The sequence below is a fragment of the Hippoglossus hippoglossus genome, chromosome 17 (assembly GCF_009819705.1).
Source record: "Hippoglossus hippoglossus isolate fHipHip1 chromosome 17, fHipHip1.pri, whole genome shotgun sequence".
Taxonomy (NCBI): Eukaryota; Metazoa; Chordata; class Actinopteri; order Pleuronectiformes; family Pleuronectidae; genus Hippoglossus; species Hippoglossus hippoglossus.
The window spans coordinates 7,303,294-7,323,859 of NC_047167.1; the positions used below are offsets into that span (position 1 = coordinate 7,303,294).

Consider the following 20,566-nt stretch of genomic DNA (forward strand, 5'->3'; position numbering starts at 1 on the left):
ATTTGTGCGCTTTTGTTTACTATTATATTATTACAACTGACACATTTTAGCAGTAACTGTGATATTTGTACCTGTTATTCTTCTTTGTGGTGCTTTTCTTGACTATTAAACGATCATAACTGACACATTTCAGCAGTAATCTTGATATATTTGCCTTTTATTCTTCCTTGTGGTGCGTTTCTTAATCAACCCCCTGCAGTACAGACTGACACTTGTATTTTGAAAGGTCAAAGCGGAAGTCGGTGCTCCTAGCTAAACATTAGCGAGCAGCTCGTCTCCTCCGCTTCTTCTTCCTGCCTCCGCCGCTTTCTGCTGAGCTACATCGGCTGAGCCAAGCACCGTTCCGCCGCAGCTGGATGCCAGGTGATGCACTGAGGGTGGCTGTTCACAGAGACCCCCCGCTATGCACTGCTGGTGCCCGGTGCGCGGCTTCTAGGTTCCCTGTGCGGTGGCAGCAGAGGCCGGGTGCAGACACCAGGAAGCTGAAGAAGAGAGAAGTGAGCGGAGCGGACGGACAGACAGGAGGCCACGGTTTCCCCCTCACACACACACACACATCACCACGGCCTTGATGGTGATGTATGCAAGGAAACCAGCAAGAGTCAGCGATGGGTAAATCACACACTCACCGGGACGTTCTACCCAGAAAGCGCACGGTTTACTCCTTATTTTTAATCCGCAGCTCGATTGCTAATGACTTCTTGTAGCTGTTAGCTATTAGTGCTACTAGCTAACAGTTTTGCTGCAGTTAGCTCTGGGCTCCGGATATTTCCTGTAGCTAACGTCAACGTATCGCTAGCTAACTGACAGGCTAATGATAAACCTTCAGCTCATGGGAAAATGATGTAGGATGTATATGAAATATGAGAACTTATGTTTCTACGAAAGTGACAACCAGAGCTAACAGCTGTTGCGAACATCGCAAATCCAGCGAATTTAGCTAGCGGTGGCTAATGAGCTAACTAACGTTAAATATGCACCGGAAAATGCGTAAAAACGGATGTTTACACTAACGTTTGTTCTGTTTCTTCTCCACAGGTGCAACGACAGAAGGGATTCCCAATCCTATCAGGTACGACATGTTAGACATGAAAGCTGTTACCTGTCATTAATCGAGGTGTTTTAGTATTTTTCTTTTTGGATAATAAAGGTTAATCTTTATATTGTCACGTTGGAGCTGCAGGAACACCATCAAGTCATATGGTCACATAGTAACTCAGTGATGTATAGTTCAATTACATTTTTTAAATGTTTCAGCAGATGTGTGTATCTAATGCTGGGTAAAATCCATTTATTTCACACTGATTCTTTTAATTTACATGAAACAATATAGAGATTACAGTAACCTGACAACCACGCCTTAGGTGTAATGAAATATCTACTCTTTAGCTTATAATTTGACAAAATAGCATCTACTGCATTTACCTGTGCACTATTTTCACGGTTATGAGTCTTATCCCAGTTTCAATCATAATCAGGTTGTGGTGTTTTACTTGCAGCATTGAGAAATCTGGTTATTCATATCCCTGCGAACATGATACACACAAGTACCCAGGTTACATGTAACTGTGTGCAGTTTGTGCAGGTGGTCAGAAACAAGTAAAAGATGTACACATGCACCAGCATCCCGGTCGCTTACAAAGTACTGAAGCTAGTAAAATCGGGTTTCTCGGTATAAAGGATTATCCAGGATTTGGAAATCGGGATATGACATTTAAATGGTTAAACACAAAAACTGGGTAATAGTGTGTATGATAATGTTGTCAACAAAAAGAAAACTGTGTCTCCTTTTGTAGCAAAATGTTATGACATAATCTAGGGAAATCAAAACATGATGAACACGTTAGAATTAGCCACTCCCATCCTATAACTGGCTGTTTTCAATGTTGGTCTCAGTGGTTTAGCACCTTTTTGACATGGCCTGCTTAATCACAATATTTTCTACATAATTTAATGATGGTATGTACTCCTCCATATGTGAATAAATGATATCAGTGTGTACATGAGCACATCCCCATCAAGTCGTATCTACGTTCCTTTGTAGACCCATAAATCTCAGCCAAAGAGCCAGTCCAGCAGCCTACACCGTTACGACAAGGTGCGCGATGGCTCAGCGGATCCCACACCCCCTTACAAGATGCTGCGACGCTCAGACGAAAGTCCTGTCAGCAGACAAGGAGACAGCGCTGGGCATGGCAAGGCAAAAACCTCTCACACAGTTCGAGGAAAAAATGGTAAGCCAGGAGCAAAAGGCAAAACAACAACAAACTACATTGCCTTTACTGCTCAAATGTACATAATATAAACCTAAAACAATAAAAGGCAAAGAAAGTGTTTATTATTTTTCATCTGCGGCCGAATCACTGAAGATTTATTCCTCCTGCTGAACACGATTTTTTTCAGTTACATGATAAATGACTTTGTTGCAGGGACCAGCAGCTCTCCTCAGGAGAACTCTCACAACAACAGCTCCCACCATGGCCCCGACTCGCATGCGACTCAGAGCAAGCCTGCAGACAGGGTAAGACGCTGTCCAGCGCTATTTGGTGATATACCCTCAGCATGTCCTGTACAAATTACTGTCACACTGCTTTCGAAGATGGTTTGCAGGGCTGTATGTGGAGGCATCGCTCTCGGTCTCTCTGCACATAGTTTGTTACCGAACTCAAATGCAATGCATGGTTGAGATGTAACAGGCTCCCTCTAAAGAGAAAATGATCTGACTACATTTTTGACCTCCTTGTTAAAAAGATTCTCCATTTCTACACTTGAAGGAGAGACTCACTTTTCATCAGATAGTCATTTATAATAAGGTTCATGCTTGTAAAGTATCAAGCCTCAGTTACATTCATTACATTTGTTTGTCACTAGGGTTTAATAATGATATCTTAGGAGTCATGGCAAATTTTGTTATAATATATTGGTATCTTAAATTATCTTACTCCCTAATGGTGTCAGCATTCAAGCTGCAAGTGTTGACATCACAATAAAGATTCAAAACTATTTTAGTTTGTAAATTGCTACATGATAGAGTTATAACCTTCATAACAATAATCAGAACTACACTTGTTTTTGAATGAGTCCTACTTTAATGATCTACTTCCAAGACTTATTGCAAAATCATTAAACTCAAATTCATGCAATGATTTTTTTTTTGTGGCTGCAGTAAATGTCAGATCACCTGTTTTGTTTCCAAGTAAAACTAAAACTCTGCAATTATCTGATGAACTCTAATCTTTCTCCAGAAAAATCTAAGTGATTGTAGATGAAGAGAAACAATATGAGTGGGGCTGTGTCCTTCCTGGAATTGTTGGATTGACCGCAGTTGACAGTATATACAGTACATGATCATTAATATTAAACATTCCAGCTCCCATCCAGACTGGAAACCCTCATCCATTATTGAGGTTGGAAAGAGGGGGACATTTTCCTCTTAAAGGAAAACAGGCCTATGTGTACTGTATCTGTATGAAGCGACACATTCACATTCTCAAGTTGTGATATTTTTATATTCAAAAATTTATATCAAAAATCACAAAAGCATCCCTACAGTCATTTTGGAATTTTCCGTTTACTTTCTTCTATAGCAATATGAAAATATGTTTTGAAAATCGCTTGAGCTGTGTAATCCATCACAGTGAATGTAAAGGCTGCATTTAGATCACATGTTTTTCATTGGTACTCCTCAGGTTAACATCAAAACTTTCCCTAACCTTACTCACCTCATGTGTTGTCTCTCTGCACCAGGACCCAGCAGATGACTGGACCGAACACATCAGCTCCTCTGGAAAGAAGTATTACTACAACTGTAGAACTGAGGTCTCCCAGTGGGAGAAGCCAAAGGACCTGTTGGAGAGGCAAGTCTGCTTAAAGGAAAATGACAACATATGCCGTCTTATTACTGAAATAGTAATCACAGTGCAGTATCACACTGTGGACCAGTTTTAACATAATATCAAGCCCTCTTCCTACACGTTTTCACTGTTGCATCGTGTTTAATCTGCTTCAGGGAACAACGACAGAAAGACCCAGTCAAGATGCCGCCGAACAATTTCCCTAGGGACATGGACTACAGACAAGAGGCCTTGCAGGACAAAGCCACAACAAGTAAGAACGACTCAGATTGTTATGACAAATTTACATCAGTTAGATTTCAGACAGGCCATTTATTCCATCAGTGTAGATGTGAAGGAGAAAAACTAAGATGAGGGTTCTTACAGAGGAGGTTGGTCCTATCACTAGGTGAATAGTAGTAAGGGTAAAATACACTCAATAAACTCCAATATCCGAACATGAGGGTAGTCCTCATAGAAAGTCCTCATAGATGGTACATCAGTGGATTTCAGTTTGATCAGTCGTTTGCTGTTAACTATGGTATTGTTGTTTTGTACTGTTTTGGCTTTTATTAGCTTTATAACTCTGGCTCAACAGTTGTGTTGTGCATGGCCGTGTTGAGTAAACCAATGAACTAAACATAATTCTGAAACAAGACAATTATTATCTTGTCTCTCAGTCAAGGTTTAGTTATAACTGTTGAGTAATGGAAAGCAATAAATCCAAATCTATAATAGATAAAATATTGAATTGTAAACGTTCAGTAGCTGAGCATAGTGGACAATATGGATACACATCTGTAAACAACAACCATCAAGTATTAAGGTGTTGTGCCAACAGATGATGAACTCTGTTAACTTCTTGCCTTGTTTTCATATGTATGTATTAAATAATTATTACATACACAAGTAGTAAACCGCCACTCAGACGTCGCTGGTTTTGTGTTGGTGCTCTGTTTATATTGATGGACAAAATATGTGGGTTTCTTTGTTTGCTTTTTACAGCTCAAAATAACGCTCGGAAAAGGTGGTGCAGCTCCCACCTTTTCTAAAGACAAAATTAAAGCTGGGCAGTGTATACATGTCTTCTCTAACTTGCTTTACAAATTGTACATACAGAAAATGACTTGGCTGTGAAAAGATTCAGTCAGATTTTTTGTTTTGCTGTAATCTCTAATGTCCTTTGCGTTTGTATGTAGCCTCTAACATTTCTGTTACACCTTCTGATGAACACTGTTTGGGTAAACATCAGAGACACAGAGAATGATATTTGATCATACAATATAATATCTTCTGCTCTGTCCGTTTTCAGAGACCACATCAGGGGACCAGTCCACATCATCCAACTCCGCCCATTCCTCCTCTTCCTCTTCTTCTCAGAGCCTGAACTCTGCTCCTGGTGCTTTAGGTTCCACCCCCTCCACCATGTCCTCCTCCTCATCCTCCACCTCTTCCTCCTTGACGGGACAGTTACTCCAGTGTGTCCAGTCCCCGTCACCGGCGCTGCTGCAGGACCCAGCTCTGCTACATCAGCTCCTCCCTGCTCTGCAGGCGACTCTGCAGATGAGTAATGGCAGTATGGACATGGCTAAGCTCAATGAGGGTGAGGACACAACACGATGACACTTCTTCCTCTTCCACTCTTACTTCTGTTTTACTTGGTGTCTTTTTGGGCAATCACTATGGCCACCCTCATTTTCGTTTTACTGCCCTGAGCCCAAATACATGTCATGCAGGCAAATCATGATAAAAAATTATTTGATCAATGTTTAAATGTTTAGATAATGCATGGAATCTTGAATTGTGGTTATGGTGAGCTGCGATGACACTGCATAAATATTATACTGGCCATGTTTTTCTGCTAGACTGTGATGCCTTGACATTGACCGAGGATGCGACTGAGGATCTCTACAAATATTTAAATTTAAATTCTGCTTAAATGGTTTTATTCCATGTTTAACATTTACAAGAGAAATGCTCCAAGAATGAGGACCGTACTGGAGGACTGAGTCGTGTCTCAGTGAAACTCTAAACAGGATTTGAGCAAAAGTGTTGCAAAACAGAGTTAATTTCATATTCAGAGCAGCAGAGAGTGAAACTGGAACTTTCAGATTCTGTTCCAAAATAAACTACTCATTGAAAATAGCACTGACATTAAACTGTGCTGACAACGAAAAACACGGCTTGTAGACAGCAGAGATTCCAACTACAACTTTGACAAATTGTCTTCAGGAATATTTTTGCTATTTTTCTTAAAGATCAATAAAAGAAATGTTGCATTAGAGATTGCAGTAGAAGTTAGTGGAAGAATAATGACATCTAGTTTCTGTTAAAATTATGTGTATATGTCAGTAAATATCAGGGTCTTTCTATCCCTTATCTGTTATTAATGGCCTACTGCTTGTAATCTGGGTGTGTGTCTGTTGTTAACTGTGACTTTCTTGCTGTTCTGTGTGTGTGAGCCTCACGTACATATGTGCTTGTTGGTAAAATTACATTTACATGACAGGATTCATCTTTCCACTGATTGGTTTCTTATCTTAACTTTTTTCTCACTTAGTTGTGTGTGCTTGTGCAATCACCTGTTGTGTTTCCTTGCTCGCTCACCCGTGTGTTTGTGTGTGTGTTTCCTCTTTCCTCCCTCCAGTCTTGGCCGCTGCTGTCACCCAAGCTTCCTTGCGGTCTGTGCTTCATAAGCTCCTCACTGCTGGACCTGCTTTCAACGTCACTGCTCTGCTCTCAGCTGCTCAGCACTCCAACCAAGGTATGGCATTCTCGCTGTCTCTCACCATCTGCTACACAAACTCATTTCCTATTTGTTTATCAAGGATGCTGCTGCTCTTCCCATCCCCAAGTGGTGTAACTGTCTAATACCCAATATGCTCCCATTGACTTTTGGTCATTTTAATGATGGCTTTTTTTGGTGCAAGTAAACAGTGTAGGCTGTTTCGGGGAGTTTGACATTGACCATATCTGTGTGGAAAAAGGGAGCCAGCGCCGCAGTTTCTCCTGCCGGATGATGTTACGTCCTGCCTCTCCATTCTGTGCCACCCATCACCTGAACGCTCTTGAGAACTTTCCTATGTTGTGAACACATCTGATTGGAGAATCTCCTGTTGCGTTCTTCATATGTCAAAGATGATGTCTGGATAAAGTTCATACCAAGTTGTGTAGAGATTTTTCGGAGTTCATGTCTGGAAACGGCTGTCATCTCATGAATTGCAGTTAGCATCCTAGAATGGAGGCCATTAGTGTGTGTTTGCTTGTGTGTAAGCTGATGATCCCCGGTTCCTTCTCATCAATACCATGTCTTATTTTCTATGTCTTCTGCAGCCCAGCACTCCAGTCAGTCCCCTGTCTCTCTAACATCAGATGCGTCATCACCCCGGCCGTACGTGTCACCACGGAACGGCACGCCACAAAACAACCAGAAATCCCTTGGGGGCATGCATCCCGGGAACATCACTTCCTCACAAACAAGGGTGAGCGCCGCAACTGAAAGACCTAAAGAAAAGTGGGCTTTGAGAAGGGGGGTTTCTCTAACAGACACTTGCTGATGCCCTCTCTTGCCGTCCTTCCTTCTCTCTTCAGGGCAGTATGTCTTCGGGTAAGCAAGGATCTGTCTCCCTGTCTCAGAGCGTAGAGAAGCGTCCAGAAGACCCCAGAACTCACCAGCAGAGAAGGTAAGTTCAAAATCACGTCAACACACTCTCTTCTGTGATAGACTGCATGGATATGAATAAAAAGTGAATGATGTCATTTTAAATAAGCAGATCCCTCAATGAGAAGTATGTTATCTTTTTTGACATACAAATGTAACTTATAGCAGAGTAGGAGTGATTATGAGATGTTATTTATTGAGGACAAATGACTGTTATATACTGAATAATCCACAGTATCCCTGAATGTAAGAACATAGCAGCTGGATTTTATTCACACCATCAACAAAGTTAGTAATTTTTCTTGCTCCACCAGCCAGGAGATGCTGTGTGCGGGATCAAACGTATCCGGTGCTGCGTTGTCCCATGCGGGCTCCAGCAGCACCAGCCAATCCCAGTCTGACAACCCCAGCTCCGTCATTCCCTCACTGGCATCTCATTTCGATGAGAACCTCATCAGACATATCCAAGGATGGCCTTCAGAGAACACGGAGAAACAGGTACGGTTCACAGTGCTTTGTTTGCTTTGCTTAGAATGCTGCTGTAGATTTTCCTGTGTCAGGAGCTCTGGGATTCTTATCACTGGTTTATAGCGGCAGCATTAAGCCAGAAGTGTCTTTAAAGTTTCCTTTAGCACCACCTTTGTTTCAACCATGTTTTGGTTTCACGTTGCAATTAAGGACGCACACTAAAGAATATAGTTTGACATATGTACATCATGTCATCACTTTTGGAGCTAAGTCTACATATTCCTTACATTGGTTGGTTTTTAGAAGCGTGTACGTCTGCCATTGGTGTTTTGTTAATTCAGCTATTGTATTCATTAACTTCTTGATCAAAGTGCATCGATAAAAGATCATTACCGGAATATCATTATGGTGTTACTACAAGCAAAGTAAACTTTGGGGGCAAAGACTGCAAGCAATCCTTCTGCTTCCTTCTTCTGTTGTTTAATGCTGTCTCAAAAATCCCTCCTGTCTTTCCGTCAGGCGGCTCGGTTGCATGAGGACATCCACAACATGGGCAGCTTGTACATGTTTGAGATCTGTACGGAGATGAAAAACCTGCGCTCCCTGGTGAGAGTGTGTGAAATCCAGGCCACACTGAGGGAACAGAGGTGAGGCTGATGTTAAATGATGCATGGACTTGTCCTTCAGCTGATCACAACACACACATTCATTGACACTTTTCTTTTCCTCCCACGTCAACCAAAGAATCCTGTTTCTGAGGCAGCAGAGCAAAGAGCTGGACAAGCTGAAGAACCAGAACTCCTACATGGTGTAGGAGAAGAAAGGACTTGGACGGACGGATTCAAATATTGATAAAAAAGAGGAGTAGACATGGACAGCGAGCTGCTGCAGCCTGTTTATTCTTCCCTGTAAAAGCAGCGGCAGACTTGGTGAAGCTTCACCATCCTGAACGTCATCTTTTCTTTTCATTCTTTTTTTATTTTTAATTTTCCTATGTCCACCTCATGAATTGCTCTTGCTGAAAGGTGAAACTGACAGTTCACTGAGTTGGACACTTTCACCAAGTGGACATAGAGGACCTGAGGCTCTTTTCAAACAGCACCTTTTCGGACTGTGAACGTTGGCTTGTGTGTATTGTATTGGGTTACCTTGTTTTTCTGGTGTGTTTTTTGATGTGTAGTAGTCAGGAAGAGAGTCGCTCTTTGGAAAACTGAACTAAAATAAATCATCTCATAATAATAATAATTGGTGTAACACAATTCTCAGGGGGGGGAGAACAAACGCATTCACTCCCCAAATGTATGAAATGGATTTAGTCATGGATTAAAATGTACGGATTCAATAGCAGTGATGTTACTAATGTTCTTTATTTTTATTCCACCATAATCGTCGGTGGTTTTACCATCTTGGCTTCAAGCTGGTTTGTCTTACATGTCGTGACATGAGATCAGCGAAGAACCCTGACCAGATCTTGCTTTCAGGAATCTGCACTCCGGTGCTACAAATTCACGGAGAGGCTATGGTTAGTTATGTCAAACACATCCAGATGTTTCGAAGCCATTTTGAAAAAGCCTACATTATTGGACCTAGGTTGGCTGCTAGTACATGAGGTTGTATTCATTTGAAGCCTTGCTGGCCATTTTCTTATCCCTTCTTTTTTTGTCTCTTTTGTATAATGGTCAGCATTTTGTTTCTCCCCCAAGTCTGATTTGGGGGAAATATTCCATTCCTTTAGTGCAGCTTAGCAAAGATTGTGTAAAACAATAGAGAAGTGACTGAATTTACATGATGTAAAACTAAATTATTGTTGCACATGATTGATTACGTCCTTGTAGTCATAACGGCAAAGATGTTTTATTTTTTTCAACAAGGAATCTCACGTTTCGCTCTCGCTTTATGTTCAGCTGTCGTGGCCGCTGCCCCTTCTGTCAACTGACTCTTCAACCAGGCTACTTTTTTTAAAGGGTTTATTCATTCATGATGAGAGGGTTTCCTTTTTATATGAAGACATCACATTAAACTGCAGTCGTACACTTAAACACCCGTAAAGCAGATTCCTTTTGTCTCTTGGCTATTGTTTTTCATTGTCCTTAAAAATAGTTTCCACCAGATCTGATGTGCACACTTTTTGGGGTGGGCGTGGGGATGGGGGCTTTGTATTCCATAAAATATGAGAATAAAATATTATACCACATATTCTGCTTTACTTTTATTTGTGTGTGTGTGTGTGTGTGTGTGTGTGTGTGTGTGTGTGTGTGTGTGTGTGTGTGTGTGTGTGTGTGTGTGTGTGTGTGTGTGTGTGTGTGTGTGTGTGTGTGTGTGTGTGTGTGTGTGTGTGTGTGTGTGTGTGTGTTGAATATTTTGTTGAATTATGCTTTTTAAAAATGTCTTAACTGCAATAATGCATCTAGAAACGAGAATGGAGAGAAATGCAATCTAATCCTAACATACCTGAGAGAGTACAACTCCTTCTCTGACCACAAGATGGTGACACTGAGCTATGTTCCCTTGAATCTGCTCCTGCTCGTGTGTGTTTTATTGTCCTCTTGCGTCCATCAGATTAAAAACCTATTACTGCACATGTCACACGTAAACTGTGGCCTGAACATGAGCAAGATCTAATCAGAATCAGGTTGACCTGTGTAATGATCCTGGGTCAGCTCTTGATGCACACTGGGCTGCACAGATCACTGCTGATAATTATACAGAGCTGCTGACTGACGACCAAAGCATGATGGAAAAGCGAGAGTTCAAAATGTTAAAGTACTCGACCAGCGTTGTGTAACACCTCAGCAGCTTTTCTTGCTTGCACAGCTTCACAAGCCTGTGAGCCTCCTGTTTCACCCCCCACTCTCTTTGGCTCAACTCGCACTACGTTTAAGAAGAGATATACATCACCAGTCTGGATAAAATACCCATCTTCTTTTTTAACCAATGGCTATGTAAAAATATCCTCCCATTAAACACCATTAAGTAAGACAAAACCTGAAGTACTAACTGGTAGGAATCCTGCTGCAGACCAACAGATGCTGAGAAAAATTGTGACATTTTGTGGCAAAATCAGTTATTTGCAATTGCAATACAGTGTTGTGGGTTTGAATTAGAATTTTGAAACAAAGACGGTATGTAGAGATAGATGACACGTTTCTAATTCCTCCCATGATCCAGAAATGAAGCCAAAATGTCCAAAAAACTGAGCCGTCTTGAGCGTTTGGGGTCAGTCTGCGGAGTTGCAATGGAGGGAAGGAGACACGGTATTAAGGCTCCGCCGATACATCATGACGTTTCATCCTGTTTTTATAACATCACATAACTAATTAGATCTAAACTTACCAAAAAATGAGCACTTGGACAAGATGGAGGTGCTTTGGCTTCACTTTCATGTCATGTCGTCCATCTTCATATACAGTCTAAAGTAAACAAAAATTTATAAATTGTTTGCTTCAAATTGAATGTTTTGGTTCAGTAGCACCACTGATCTTTATTAATCTGCAACATAAAAAAATGAGAGTTTGGTAACTGACAATAAGCAATTATCCTTTCAGTATAAAACTCTATTAAACAGAATGATGCAAAAATATCAAGACCATAATAACATGTTAGTCTGGTGCGTAAAGGAAGAAGTGCAGGAAGCTAAGTGACAAGTTTTTCCAGCTAGTTAGCATGTTGGTGGTTTGCTTGTCTGCTTCAGTAGTTCTTCCGTTACCCTGTGAGTCATCATTACTTCACCACATGTTCTGAGGACGCCTCTGTCTCATGTGTACCTGGTATTAATGGTGAAATACAAACCTGAAGCATGTTTTTAACAAAAGCATTTTCATTTCATTTGTATTGGTGTCACACCAATTCAATCAATCAATCAATCCAATTTTATTTGTATAGCCCATATTCACAAATCACAATTTGTCTCATAGGGCTTTAACATGGTGTGACATCCTCTGCCCTTAACCCTCAACAAGAGTAAGGAAAAACTACTAAAAAAACATTTTAACAGGGTAAAAATAATGTAAAAACCTCAGAGAGAGCCACACGTGAGGGATCCCTCTCCCAGGACGGACAGAAGTGCAATAGATGTCAAGTGTAAAGGAGAACATCAGAAAGATAAAGGTTTTAGCAGCATTGATAAGGGTAAACATTTTGAAGTATAACTGAAGGTCAGTGTCGTATATTTAAGCAGCAGTGATGTTGAAGATGATGATGAAGGAATCTCCGCGGACACCGTTCTTGCTTGTATAATAAGGTTTATTACACAGAAGTTACAGGTCAGGACGGGTACCTAGGTATACCCGGAGACGTTCTCGGCCAATGCAGAAGTCTGAGTCGCCGGTGCCGGACAAGCATTCATATAGGGAACTTGTTTACGCCCAAAACTAGAGATAAAATGACATCATACATAGGGGCATCTAATTCGAAACATGCTTCCTACTTGAAGATGGGAACCTCTCCACCTAACAGGTCAAAGAGCATTCTCAGGAAGAGATAACTAACAAGTAACATATTGTAATAACACTTAGGGAGTCTGAGAGTCCAGAAACCAGGCGCCGCTAGCTGTAAACATGTCATTATGTTTTACACACGTGTCAAAATGATCCATGTTAACTAAATACACCACATCAGTGAATTGGTGATTTAATGTCATTAATGGTCAAGTGTCTGAGGAGAAATACTATGTATCGAGCAGTCCTGCTGCAATCATAGTCTATTCACTTGATACATTATCTCCAGGCACTTTACAGAGTAAGCTTGAGTTCCCTCAATGAACAAACACTCGGAAATAATGACAAGAAAAACTGCCTCATAGTCATTTACACAATCTACACAAGCCAACGTCGGCTGATATATCATTACTTATTCACCAGTCCTGCTTTAATAGTAATCAACTAAATAATCCATGTTTTTATCTTGAGGTCTTATAGACACTGATGGCCTGCTCTAACCGAATGAAACGAAATCAAAAGGTAGCGCTCTAACCTGCATCTAAATGTATCTATTTATTCAGTTATATTTGTCCAGGTTTTGAGATATCTGCCTCTGAGATTTCTGCGCTGGCTTTGAATTATTTTGTGATAAGTATCATCAACATTGCTTCTGGAAAGAGATGTTGCTCGTGATTTCTTGAGAAGTTCCATTCACCTCACATTACATCATTTTAGATCAGAAATCTCAGACAGGGATGTGTCAAAACTGCCTCTGTCTGCATGGCTCCTCGCCACTGCTGAGAAATACACTTTTTCAAATCGTAATTAATTGAATTATAATTTTAAATTAATTGAAATGTAAGTAAGTACGTGCACAAACTTAGCATGTGTTATTCCCTCTTTGGACATAGGCTTATTTGCTGCACTTGGGAATTTGTTAAACTTGTTCAAAAATGATTAATTTAAATTTTATGACAAGTTCGATCTTTTCCATTTCAAATCATTGCAGGAAGGAGCAACAGCAAAGAAGTACATTTCTTATTTCTTACTAAGTAGATCTCACTACATAGACCTGTCTATACGTTTGCACTGGCCAGCAATCGCCCCTTTGAGATCTGAAATGATTAAATCTTTTTTTCCTGCACTCCTGGACTGTTTAATGCGTATCATAACATCTCGTACTGGAGCCCGCCCCTGAGACTGTTTCACGTTGATATATTATCATCTTTTTGTGCAGACATTGTCGAATGTGTCTGGTAGAGCTGCTTCATTTGTCCTCATATACTGTACAGTATTGTCAGAGGGCACGGGGCCTGCTATAGATTGCAGTGTGCTCCTCTCATTACAAACCAATTTAGAACAGTCTCCACAGCTGCGGCTCTGGCAAAGCAGTAAATACAAATGTAAATCCTCTTCATTTTATAACATGACTTATGACTCCGACTGGACCCATTAGTTCTAAGATTGGTCCGAGCTTAGATAATAACCACTTTAATTATTTCATTTATCTTTATCTGACAAGCAAACAAAACGAGTTGATGTTTATTTCACATCTGTAGTCATAGACGTCTTTTTGACTGTCCACATTCTCATTGTAGATTAGAGGTATTTGTAGAGACGGACATGTACAGTACACACTAGCTGCCACATGGTCCTTCAGGCCCATGCTAACAACAGTCTGTCCATCCATCCCTCCATCCCTCCATCATCTACACTGCTTATCCATGGAGGATGGCTGGGGGAGCTGGAGCCGAGTTTTACAAATATGAGCTCATGTTTTATTTTCTGCCTAACAATTGTACATTTGCACAATTTTTGGTGGCCATGCTCTTTGAAAGTTGCTAAACTAAAATAACCTTCATACTGACTGAGCCATCATTACTCTTTGCAAGTTGCATTGTTACATCTGAAAAGAGAGGTCTACTTTACATTTTCATTTCTACCATCTCTCTTTGGATTCCCCTCTAAACATGGGTCCCCCCCCCCGATGACCCACTTGTCCATCTGGTACACTGCCTCCTGTCATTAGCCTTGAAAAAGAGGTGAAGTCATTATTTTGTGAAAGCGCAAGTTCACAATCTTTCACATCTTTTTAAAACAAAAGTCACACACCACTACTTACTTGCTGTAATTATGGAAACCGACGGTCTATTAGGAGTTCCTTTTCTAAATATAGCAATGTCAGTGTCGAGTGATGGGGACAAACTCCACAGCCCTCGTTCTGTGCAAAGCTGTTTTGACGTAGACAAATAAGTGTGTATCTTCAGAGGACATATACATGTGTTGTTTTAAGAAAACCAGACACAATCTAACTTCTCACATTCAGTGATACATAATGCATTTTTAAATATCTGCAGATAATTCAACTCAGCGCATACAAACAGGCAGCCTCTTCAGATTTACTCAGACGTCTCACTTGCAGGATAGAAGAACACGTTGATTGTTAAATTGTGGTCAGGCACTTACACAAGCATTTATTATTGAATTCTTTAAGTGGTATAACTTAAAGTGGCTCGGGCGACAGGATGCTGCAGCTCAGGCAGCCTCCTGGTCCTGCGACTGCGTCTCCTACAGACGGACACCTCCTCAGATGGAGTCTCTCCTTCTGTATCTTCTTCTGCTTCCATGACCACCACTTTTTATTTTCATCCTCTTGGATTATAATGGTTCTGCCTTTTTATATGAATCAAAAGTGAATTATGCGTATAGTAGAATGTAGTATTTTTGTTGGCTGGCTGCTGTACAGGTCATAAATCCCCCCTGCTCCATGTTAGCTGATGGGATATCGACCATATTAAAAATTACTTGTCGAATAAATGTTCTCAAAGATGGTTTCTTTCATTTTTAGTAGCTCTCATTACACTGATGCATGTTCAAGTGTTAATTTTTCAGGTTAGTTTGGTTTTAATTAGTTATTTGGAGCTATTAATATGAGGTGAACCATCATGATTGACAGCTGAGAAATGTGACTCGCGATTGGTCGACCAAGGCTACCGACAGGACCTCGTTACCACGGCTACATGCCCTGATCACTACTGCACAGACTCTGGCTCCAATGTGCAAGATGGCGGTGTTTGGGTTCCTCATCATTTTCAGTCAATGGGAGGAACCATTTTTCTAAAGTCTAGCAGTAATGTAAAACTCTGACAGACGTATGCTGGATGAGCTATTCCCCCTTTTGCCCTTGAGGCAGCTCCAGAAACACGGCACTTAAACCCTGATAGGCTTGATCACTGTCACCTTATATACGAACCACTATTATCTCTCCACCTGGTGATTGATAGATCCCACAGCTGCCGCCTTCGATCCCTCGGCGTGCGCGTCATACGTGTGAGGGCTAAAGGTCATCTTCATCGGCTCTCTCCTCCTCTGCGCTCAGCTCGTTCTCTTGTGGGGACTTTCTGCAACGTCTCCTCACGCTGAGCCTCAATCAGCCGCTCATCAGTCAGGGTGCGTGTGCGACACCGGGCTGTCTACGGCCCCTTTAGCCAGCAGTGTCCTTGGGGGACATGGGTAACTGTGCTGATTACCTGTCACACTATATTTATTGCTGTCACAGGGTTTATTTATGGCTCCTCCTCCCATTCAGGTGAGCCAGCTGTGGGTTCAGCCATTAGCCCGGTTTTTCTCCTCCCCTCTGCTCCTCAATTAGCCCCGCTCCCTCTCCGGCCCACCTTTGCTTCCTTCTCTCATTACCCCCCGTCTTTTCTCCTCATCTCACCCCTTTTCTCCCTCTTTTTCCTCCGTTGCCCACTCTTTTCCCTCTGTCCTTGTCATCCGCCTCACCCGTCCATTGACCATTTCGACCCCCGACATCACTGGCTCCCCACTACTCCTCTCCCATCATCACAGCCAGAGGGGATACATTAAAGTGACCGATCTCCCCTCAAACTGAAGTTAACATGCAGTCGAGCGGGGGGGTAACTTAGGTTGACTTTGTAAAACTTTTGATGAATAACAGAGCTGATGGCCGGTGCCTTTTAAAATTCACATCATTAGACTGTCATTGACACGTGGTGTGAGGCTGCGGCCTGTGATCATCGTTTCCACGTTTGATTTGGTAACACTCGTTGGATTGATGACTGCAGCGTTTGGTAGCGTTGTTACACTACTGTATGTTGATGAGCTGTTAATCATTTCATTTGAATACCTTAGCTATGATATATAACAAAGACAATTACAGCAAAACTCCATGAAAGTGTCTCTGTGTTATCATCGTCCCATGTTTGGTCGTCTTTATTAACAACAGTGGGAACAGTGCCATCTTTGAAAGCTTTCTGTTCTAACCTGCTTCCTTCATGAGCAAAACATACACAACAAGTTAGGTGATTTCCCCAAAATCAAGTATATCCTCGGCCAAGGAGGAAAAATAATTGATTTTTTTGTTTGTTGGTTTGTTTTTAAGCAAGATGACGCATAAACTACTGGACTGATTAACATGACATTTGGTGGATGGATGTGAAATGGGTCAGTAAGAACATATTACATTTTTGATTTGATTTTTCTTCAACATTGGGTTTTTCACCATGCATCTCGATAAAAAGAAAAAATCAGGCATGTTTAAGGGACTGATATTTATGAGAGTGTTCAATTTGGTGCAGATCCAAATATAAATCTGGACCTAGAAAATTAGGTGGTTTCATTAGGGGACTGAAGTAAACACTTAGTTGAGTGATATTCTCTTTCCTTATTTAATCAGATTTTACAGTTATGATATTAACATTAACACATGAAAACAGCAAGAAATGGGCTCATGTTTCATACGAGCCCACATTTCCCTTCAGGGTCTTCAGTAAAGCTCAGTGAGATCAGATCCCTGCATGAGGGACTTTTATCATTTACCAACGACAACATATAAACTATTCAAATCACAAACATCCTCTCTATAGCAGTGAAGCACCTTCAAATTACAATGGATGCACTCACAGTTGGAATTGTCTCCCTGCGAGCGCCTGTATGCATCTTGTATTTGTTTTTGTTTATTTTCCCAGACTAATCTGTGTTTTACAGCCCGGGGACTTCTGAAATGTGTCTTTTCCAAACACTGATGGCTCCTTTTTCAAATTACTCGCTATGCAGAACGTACAAAATCATCCAGTTATTTTTGAGAATTGATGGTTTTTGCCCCCAAACCACAAAGAAGGTGCATATCCTTGAATAATAGTCTGCTTGGGAATCACAGAGGAATGCGGTGTCGAGCAATTCCGAAACAGATTTCTTCACCTGTCAGTCAGACAGATGTTTCCTGATATAAACCTGCGTATGTATACATTTATCTCAGCGCTGATTGTGTCCAAGATAGAGAATACACAGCATGCATACTTAAATATAAATACACATACACACATAAAGGCTACAGCTGCACACATTATATCTGTTTTTTTGTTAGTTATATCTTGTTAGTCTCAGTGTTAGACTGTAATGATACAGACTCACCACAGGGGAGTGCTGTTAGTCAGAGGTGGAACCTAATCATGAGGTTTCATCCAAAAGAAGCTCATCATTGGCTGCTTTCATCTGGGTGTGAATCTGACACAGATCCATGAGCAAATGACTGCCTGGCCCGCGTCCAGAGAGGAAATTAGTGCTCGTATTTGGCCTGAGGGAGGACTATAAATCCAAGTGAGGGCTCCTCAATAAGAGATACAAAATACATTTAAAGTGATCAAAGCTTGCTTTTATTAGAATGTTTCGTATTCCCTGGTTTATTGCAAATGATCTAGAAGATGATTGTTGCAGTTAATGTAAAGGAGTACGATTTTTATGAAATCAGACAAATCTGAAGAGTAACGTTTACAAAGTCTGGTACGTTTAACGATGTAATCATTTGATCCAGTGTAGCTTCTGTTAACTGGACAGGCCTGCAGCACGTGGTGCTTATTGCATGGTGACCAGCTCTTTGCTACACACATGCACACACATACACACACACACACACACACACACACACACACACACACACACACACACACACACACACACACACACACACACACACACACACACACACGTAGGCCAACCCCTTAATTACAATTGGCCAATAACATTGTCTCTGACTCTAATCATGTAAATAGGAATTAATACCATTAAACTGAAGATACAGGAGTCTACAATTTAATGGTGATAAATAGAATCAAGAGTAAATGCTAAAATTTTATATGGAACTAAATCCCAGAAGTATTGTAGCGACTGGTGAGCTCTGATTGGACAGTATGAGTGCAAAGGCTCATGGGACTGGTAAGAGTTAAATGTATCTGTATTAGTTATTTTAGTAATGTTGTATTAATGTTGTGACTTGGTTTATGTGGTTCTGTGTTTGTGTCCTCAGGATAGTTTTATGTTTACTGATAGTGTAGCTACAGGGACTGTTGGTTGTGCTGCGTTCGATAGGCTACAGTCACTGTGCAGGTGGATTATGTCAGTGTAGATATTGAATTAATAATCCTGCTCTCTTGCAGGTTAAACTGCGCCGGTTGTGAGCCAGAATGAAGTACTTTGCCTTGAGTCAGCCACATGGACACATGGTCAGCTCTGCGACACATTATTGCTCCAACGACGCTGAAAAGGATAACGACGGATACATGATATGTGTGTTTATATTTTTATGCTGAATATATACATATCGCGTTGTTAAGTATGAGCCAGTAAGATCGTCCTCCATGTGTATTCACAGTTCAGTTTCGACCTGAGGACTGGGGTCTCTCCTCTGTGATGAAGGGAGGCCTTGGACACTTCCGTGCAGCTCACTCGGTGTGATTAATTGTAGGTGAGGTTTGTGGCATTTCCCTAACCTTTCAAAGGAGTGTTATAAGAAGGTCACGAGTATTATGTTTTTAAATATTGTTCAACACCGCACTTCCTCTTGCTCCTCGATGGACCGGCTTCTTCCCCGGGTGCCTGACCTGTGGGCTCTTACAGCAGCTACTCCATGTCTCCTCTCCCCCTGTGGTAATGTCATTGTAATTCCTACTCTAGTTCCCTCAGATCTGGGATGGAAACATTAGATGTAGTGTAAGACCCCTTTTCAATAACAACTGTCCCATTCAATACCCAGTGAGGACCGATAAGCTCATTACACCCCAGAGCCGGAGAACGAATTCAAGTCATTCTGAAAAGCTCTGCGCTGACAGTATTCAGCAGAGGTATGCTAATGGCACTGAAAATGGCACGACACTGTACCCCATAGCTGAACTTTAAATGTTAATGCTCAATAACGCTAAATAGCTGAGAAATCCTCACACAGCTTGGAGGACCATTAGACCGCACCAATTTGGTCTTCTGAGAACAATGGCCAATTAGCTGGCAGATAATTGCGGGGCAAAACTGTTATTGTTGCAAATGGTTACAGGATGTTCGTACAGCTCATGGGCTCAGGGATGCTCAGTGTTACTGGGGAAGGTTTTACTTGAAAAGGGAGCACTGTGGCCACAGGGTGGGCCATTACAGGATCATGGCAATCGCTAAAACATAGTTTAACAACAGCTGAGGTATATATAAATGTATAAAAGTATAGCAGAGCCAGAAAGTCACAATACTGACTCAGCTATGAAGGTTTTAGTAATATCCAGCTTAAGTTAAGCTACCAGTCGTACCCAATGATGTGTTTTAAAAACCTCATATTGTAGTCAAAGTATGGCTTGAATTAATCAAAATCAATAAAAACAGACATTATGTTAGAATAAAAGCAACAATAGAGCAATAAAGTAAATAAGATTAATAAAATAAAATACAAAATAGAAAACAATTGCCATACATGTAAAATTAGATGTAATGTGCTGTACCATGCTAAAAAGAAAAAATACAATATCGAATATAATTATGAGATAAAAAAAAAAGATACAGAGGATAATGGGTATGAATAGAATAAATGGATTATGTGTGTAATGTGTATTTCCTGGCGCACAGTCTTCTGTGTCTTTATACTTAAGGTCATTAAAAAGCGGGGGGAAATTAGAGGAGAAATATCAGTGCAATGCAAATATGTCATACTTTTAGTTATAAATCTGTGATGTTTTGGTTCAGGAGGGTTTTTATCTCTAGAGTAAAAATCTTTCCCTCATCTGTCTGCGAGGACCCTGAGGAACCTGCGTCTGCAGGGCAGGAGAGTGGAGATGTGATATTATGTCATCACATGAATAAATCAATCATCATAGACCCATGAACTGTGCAGTGTGCCGTCCAATCAG

At 41.0% G+C, this 20,566-nt stretch overlaps 1 protein-coding gene across 3 annotated transcripts; it reads left to right on the top strand.

Annotated features, from left to right (window-relative positions):
- The first annotated feature begins 215 nt into the window (after nt 1–215).
- LOC117778393 (WW domain-containing adapter protein with coiled-coil-like) lies at nt 216–10,155 on the top strand. 3 transcript variants are annotated; one of them, XM_034613897.1, is made up of 13 exons: nt 216–612; nt 1,039–1,072; nt 2,045–2,234; nt 2,430–2,521; nt 3,748–3,857; nt 4,010–4,107; nt 5,146–5,436; nt 6,481–6,597; nt 7,167–7,315; nt 7,425–7,516; nt 7,809–7,992; nt 8,482–8,609; nt 8,707–10,155. In XM_034613897.1, exons 1-13 carry the CDS (start codon nt 572–574, stop codon nt 8,774–8,776), a joined length of 1,596 nt encoding a protein of 531 aa, XP_034469788.1. In that variant the 5' UTR covers nt 216–571; the 3' UTR covers nt 8,777–10,155. The 3 variants fall into 3 exon arrangements, with proteins under 3 accessions (XP_034469788.1, XP_034469791.1, XP_034469790.1); XM_034613899.1 differs by lacking the exons at nt 216–612; nt 1,039–1,072 and adding exons at nt 1,588–1,712; nt 1,934–1,959 and having other exon boundaries at nt 8,707–9,447; XM_034613900.1 differs by lacking the exon at nt 6,481–6,597 and having other exon boundaries at nt 238–612.
- Nucleotides 10,156–20,566: the final 10,411 nt, after the last annotated feature.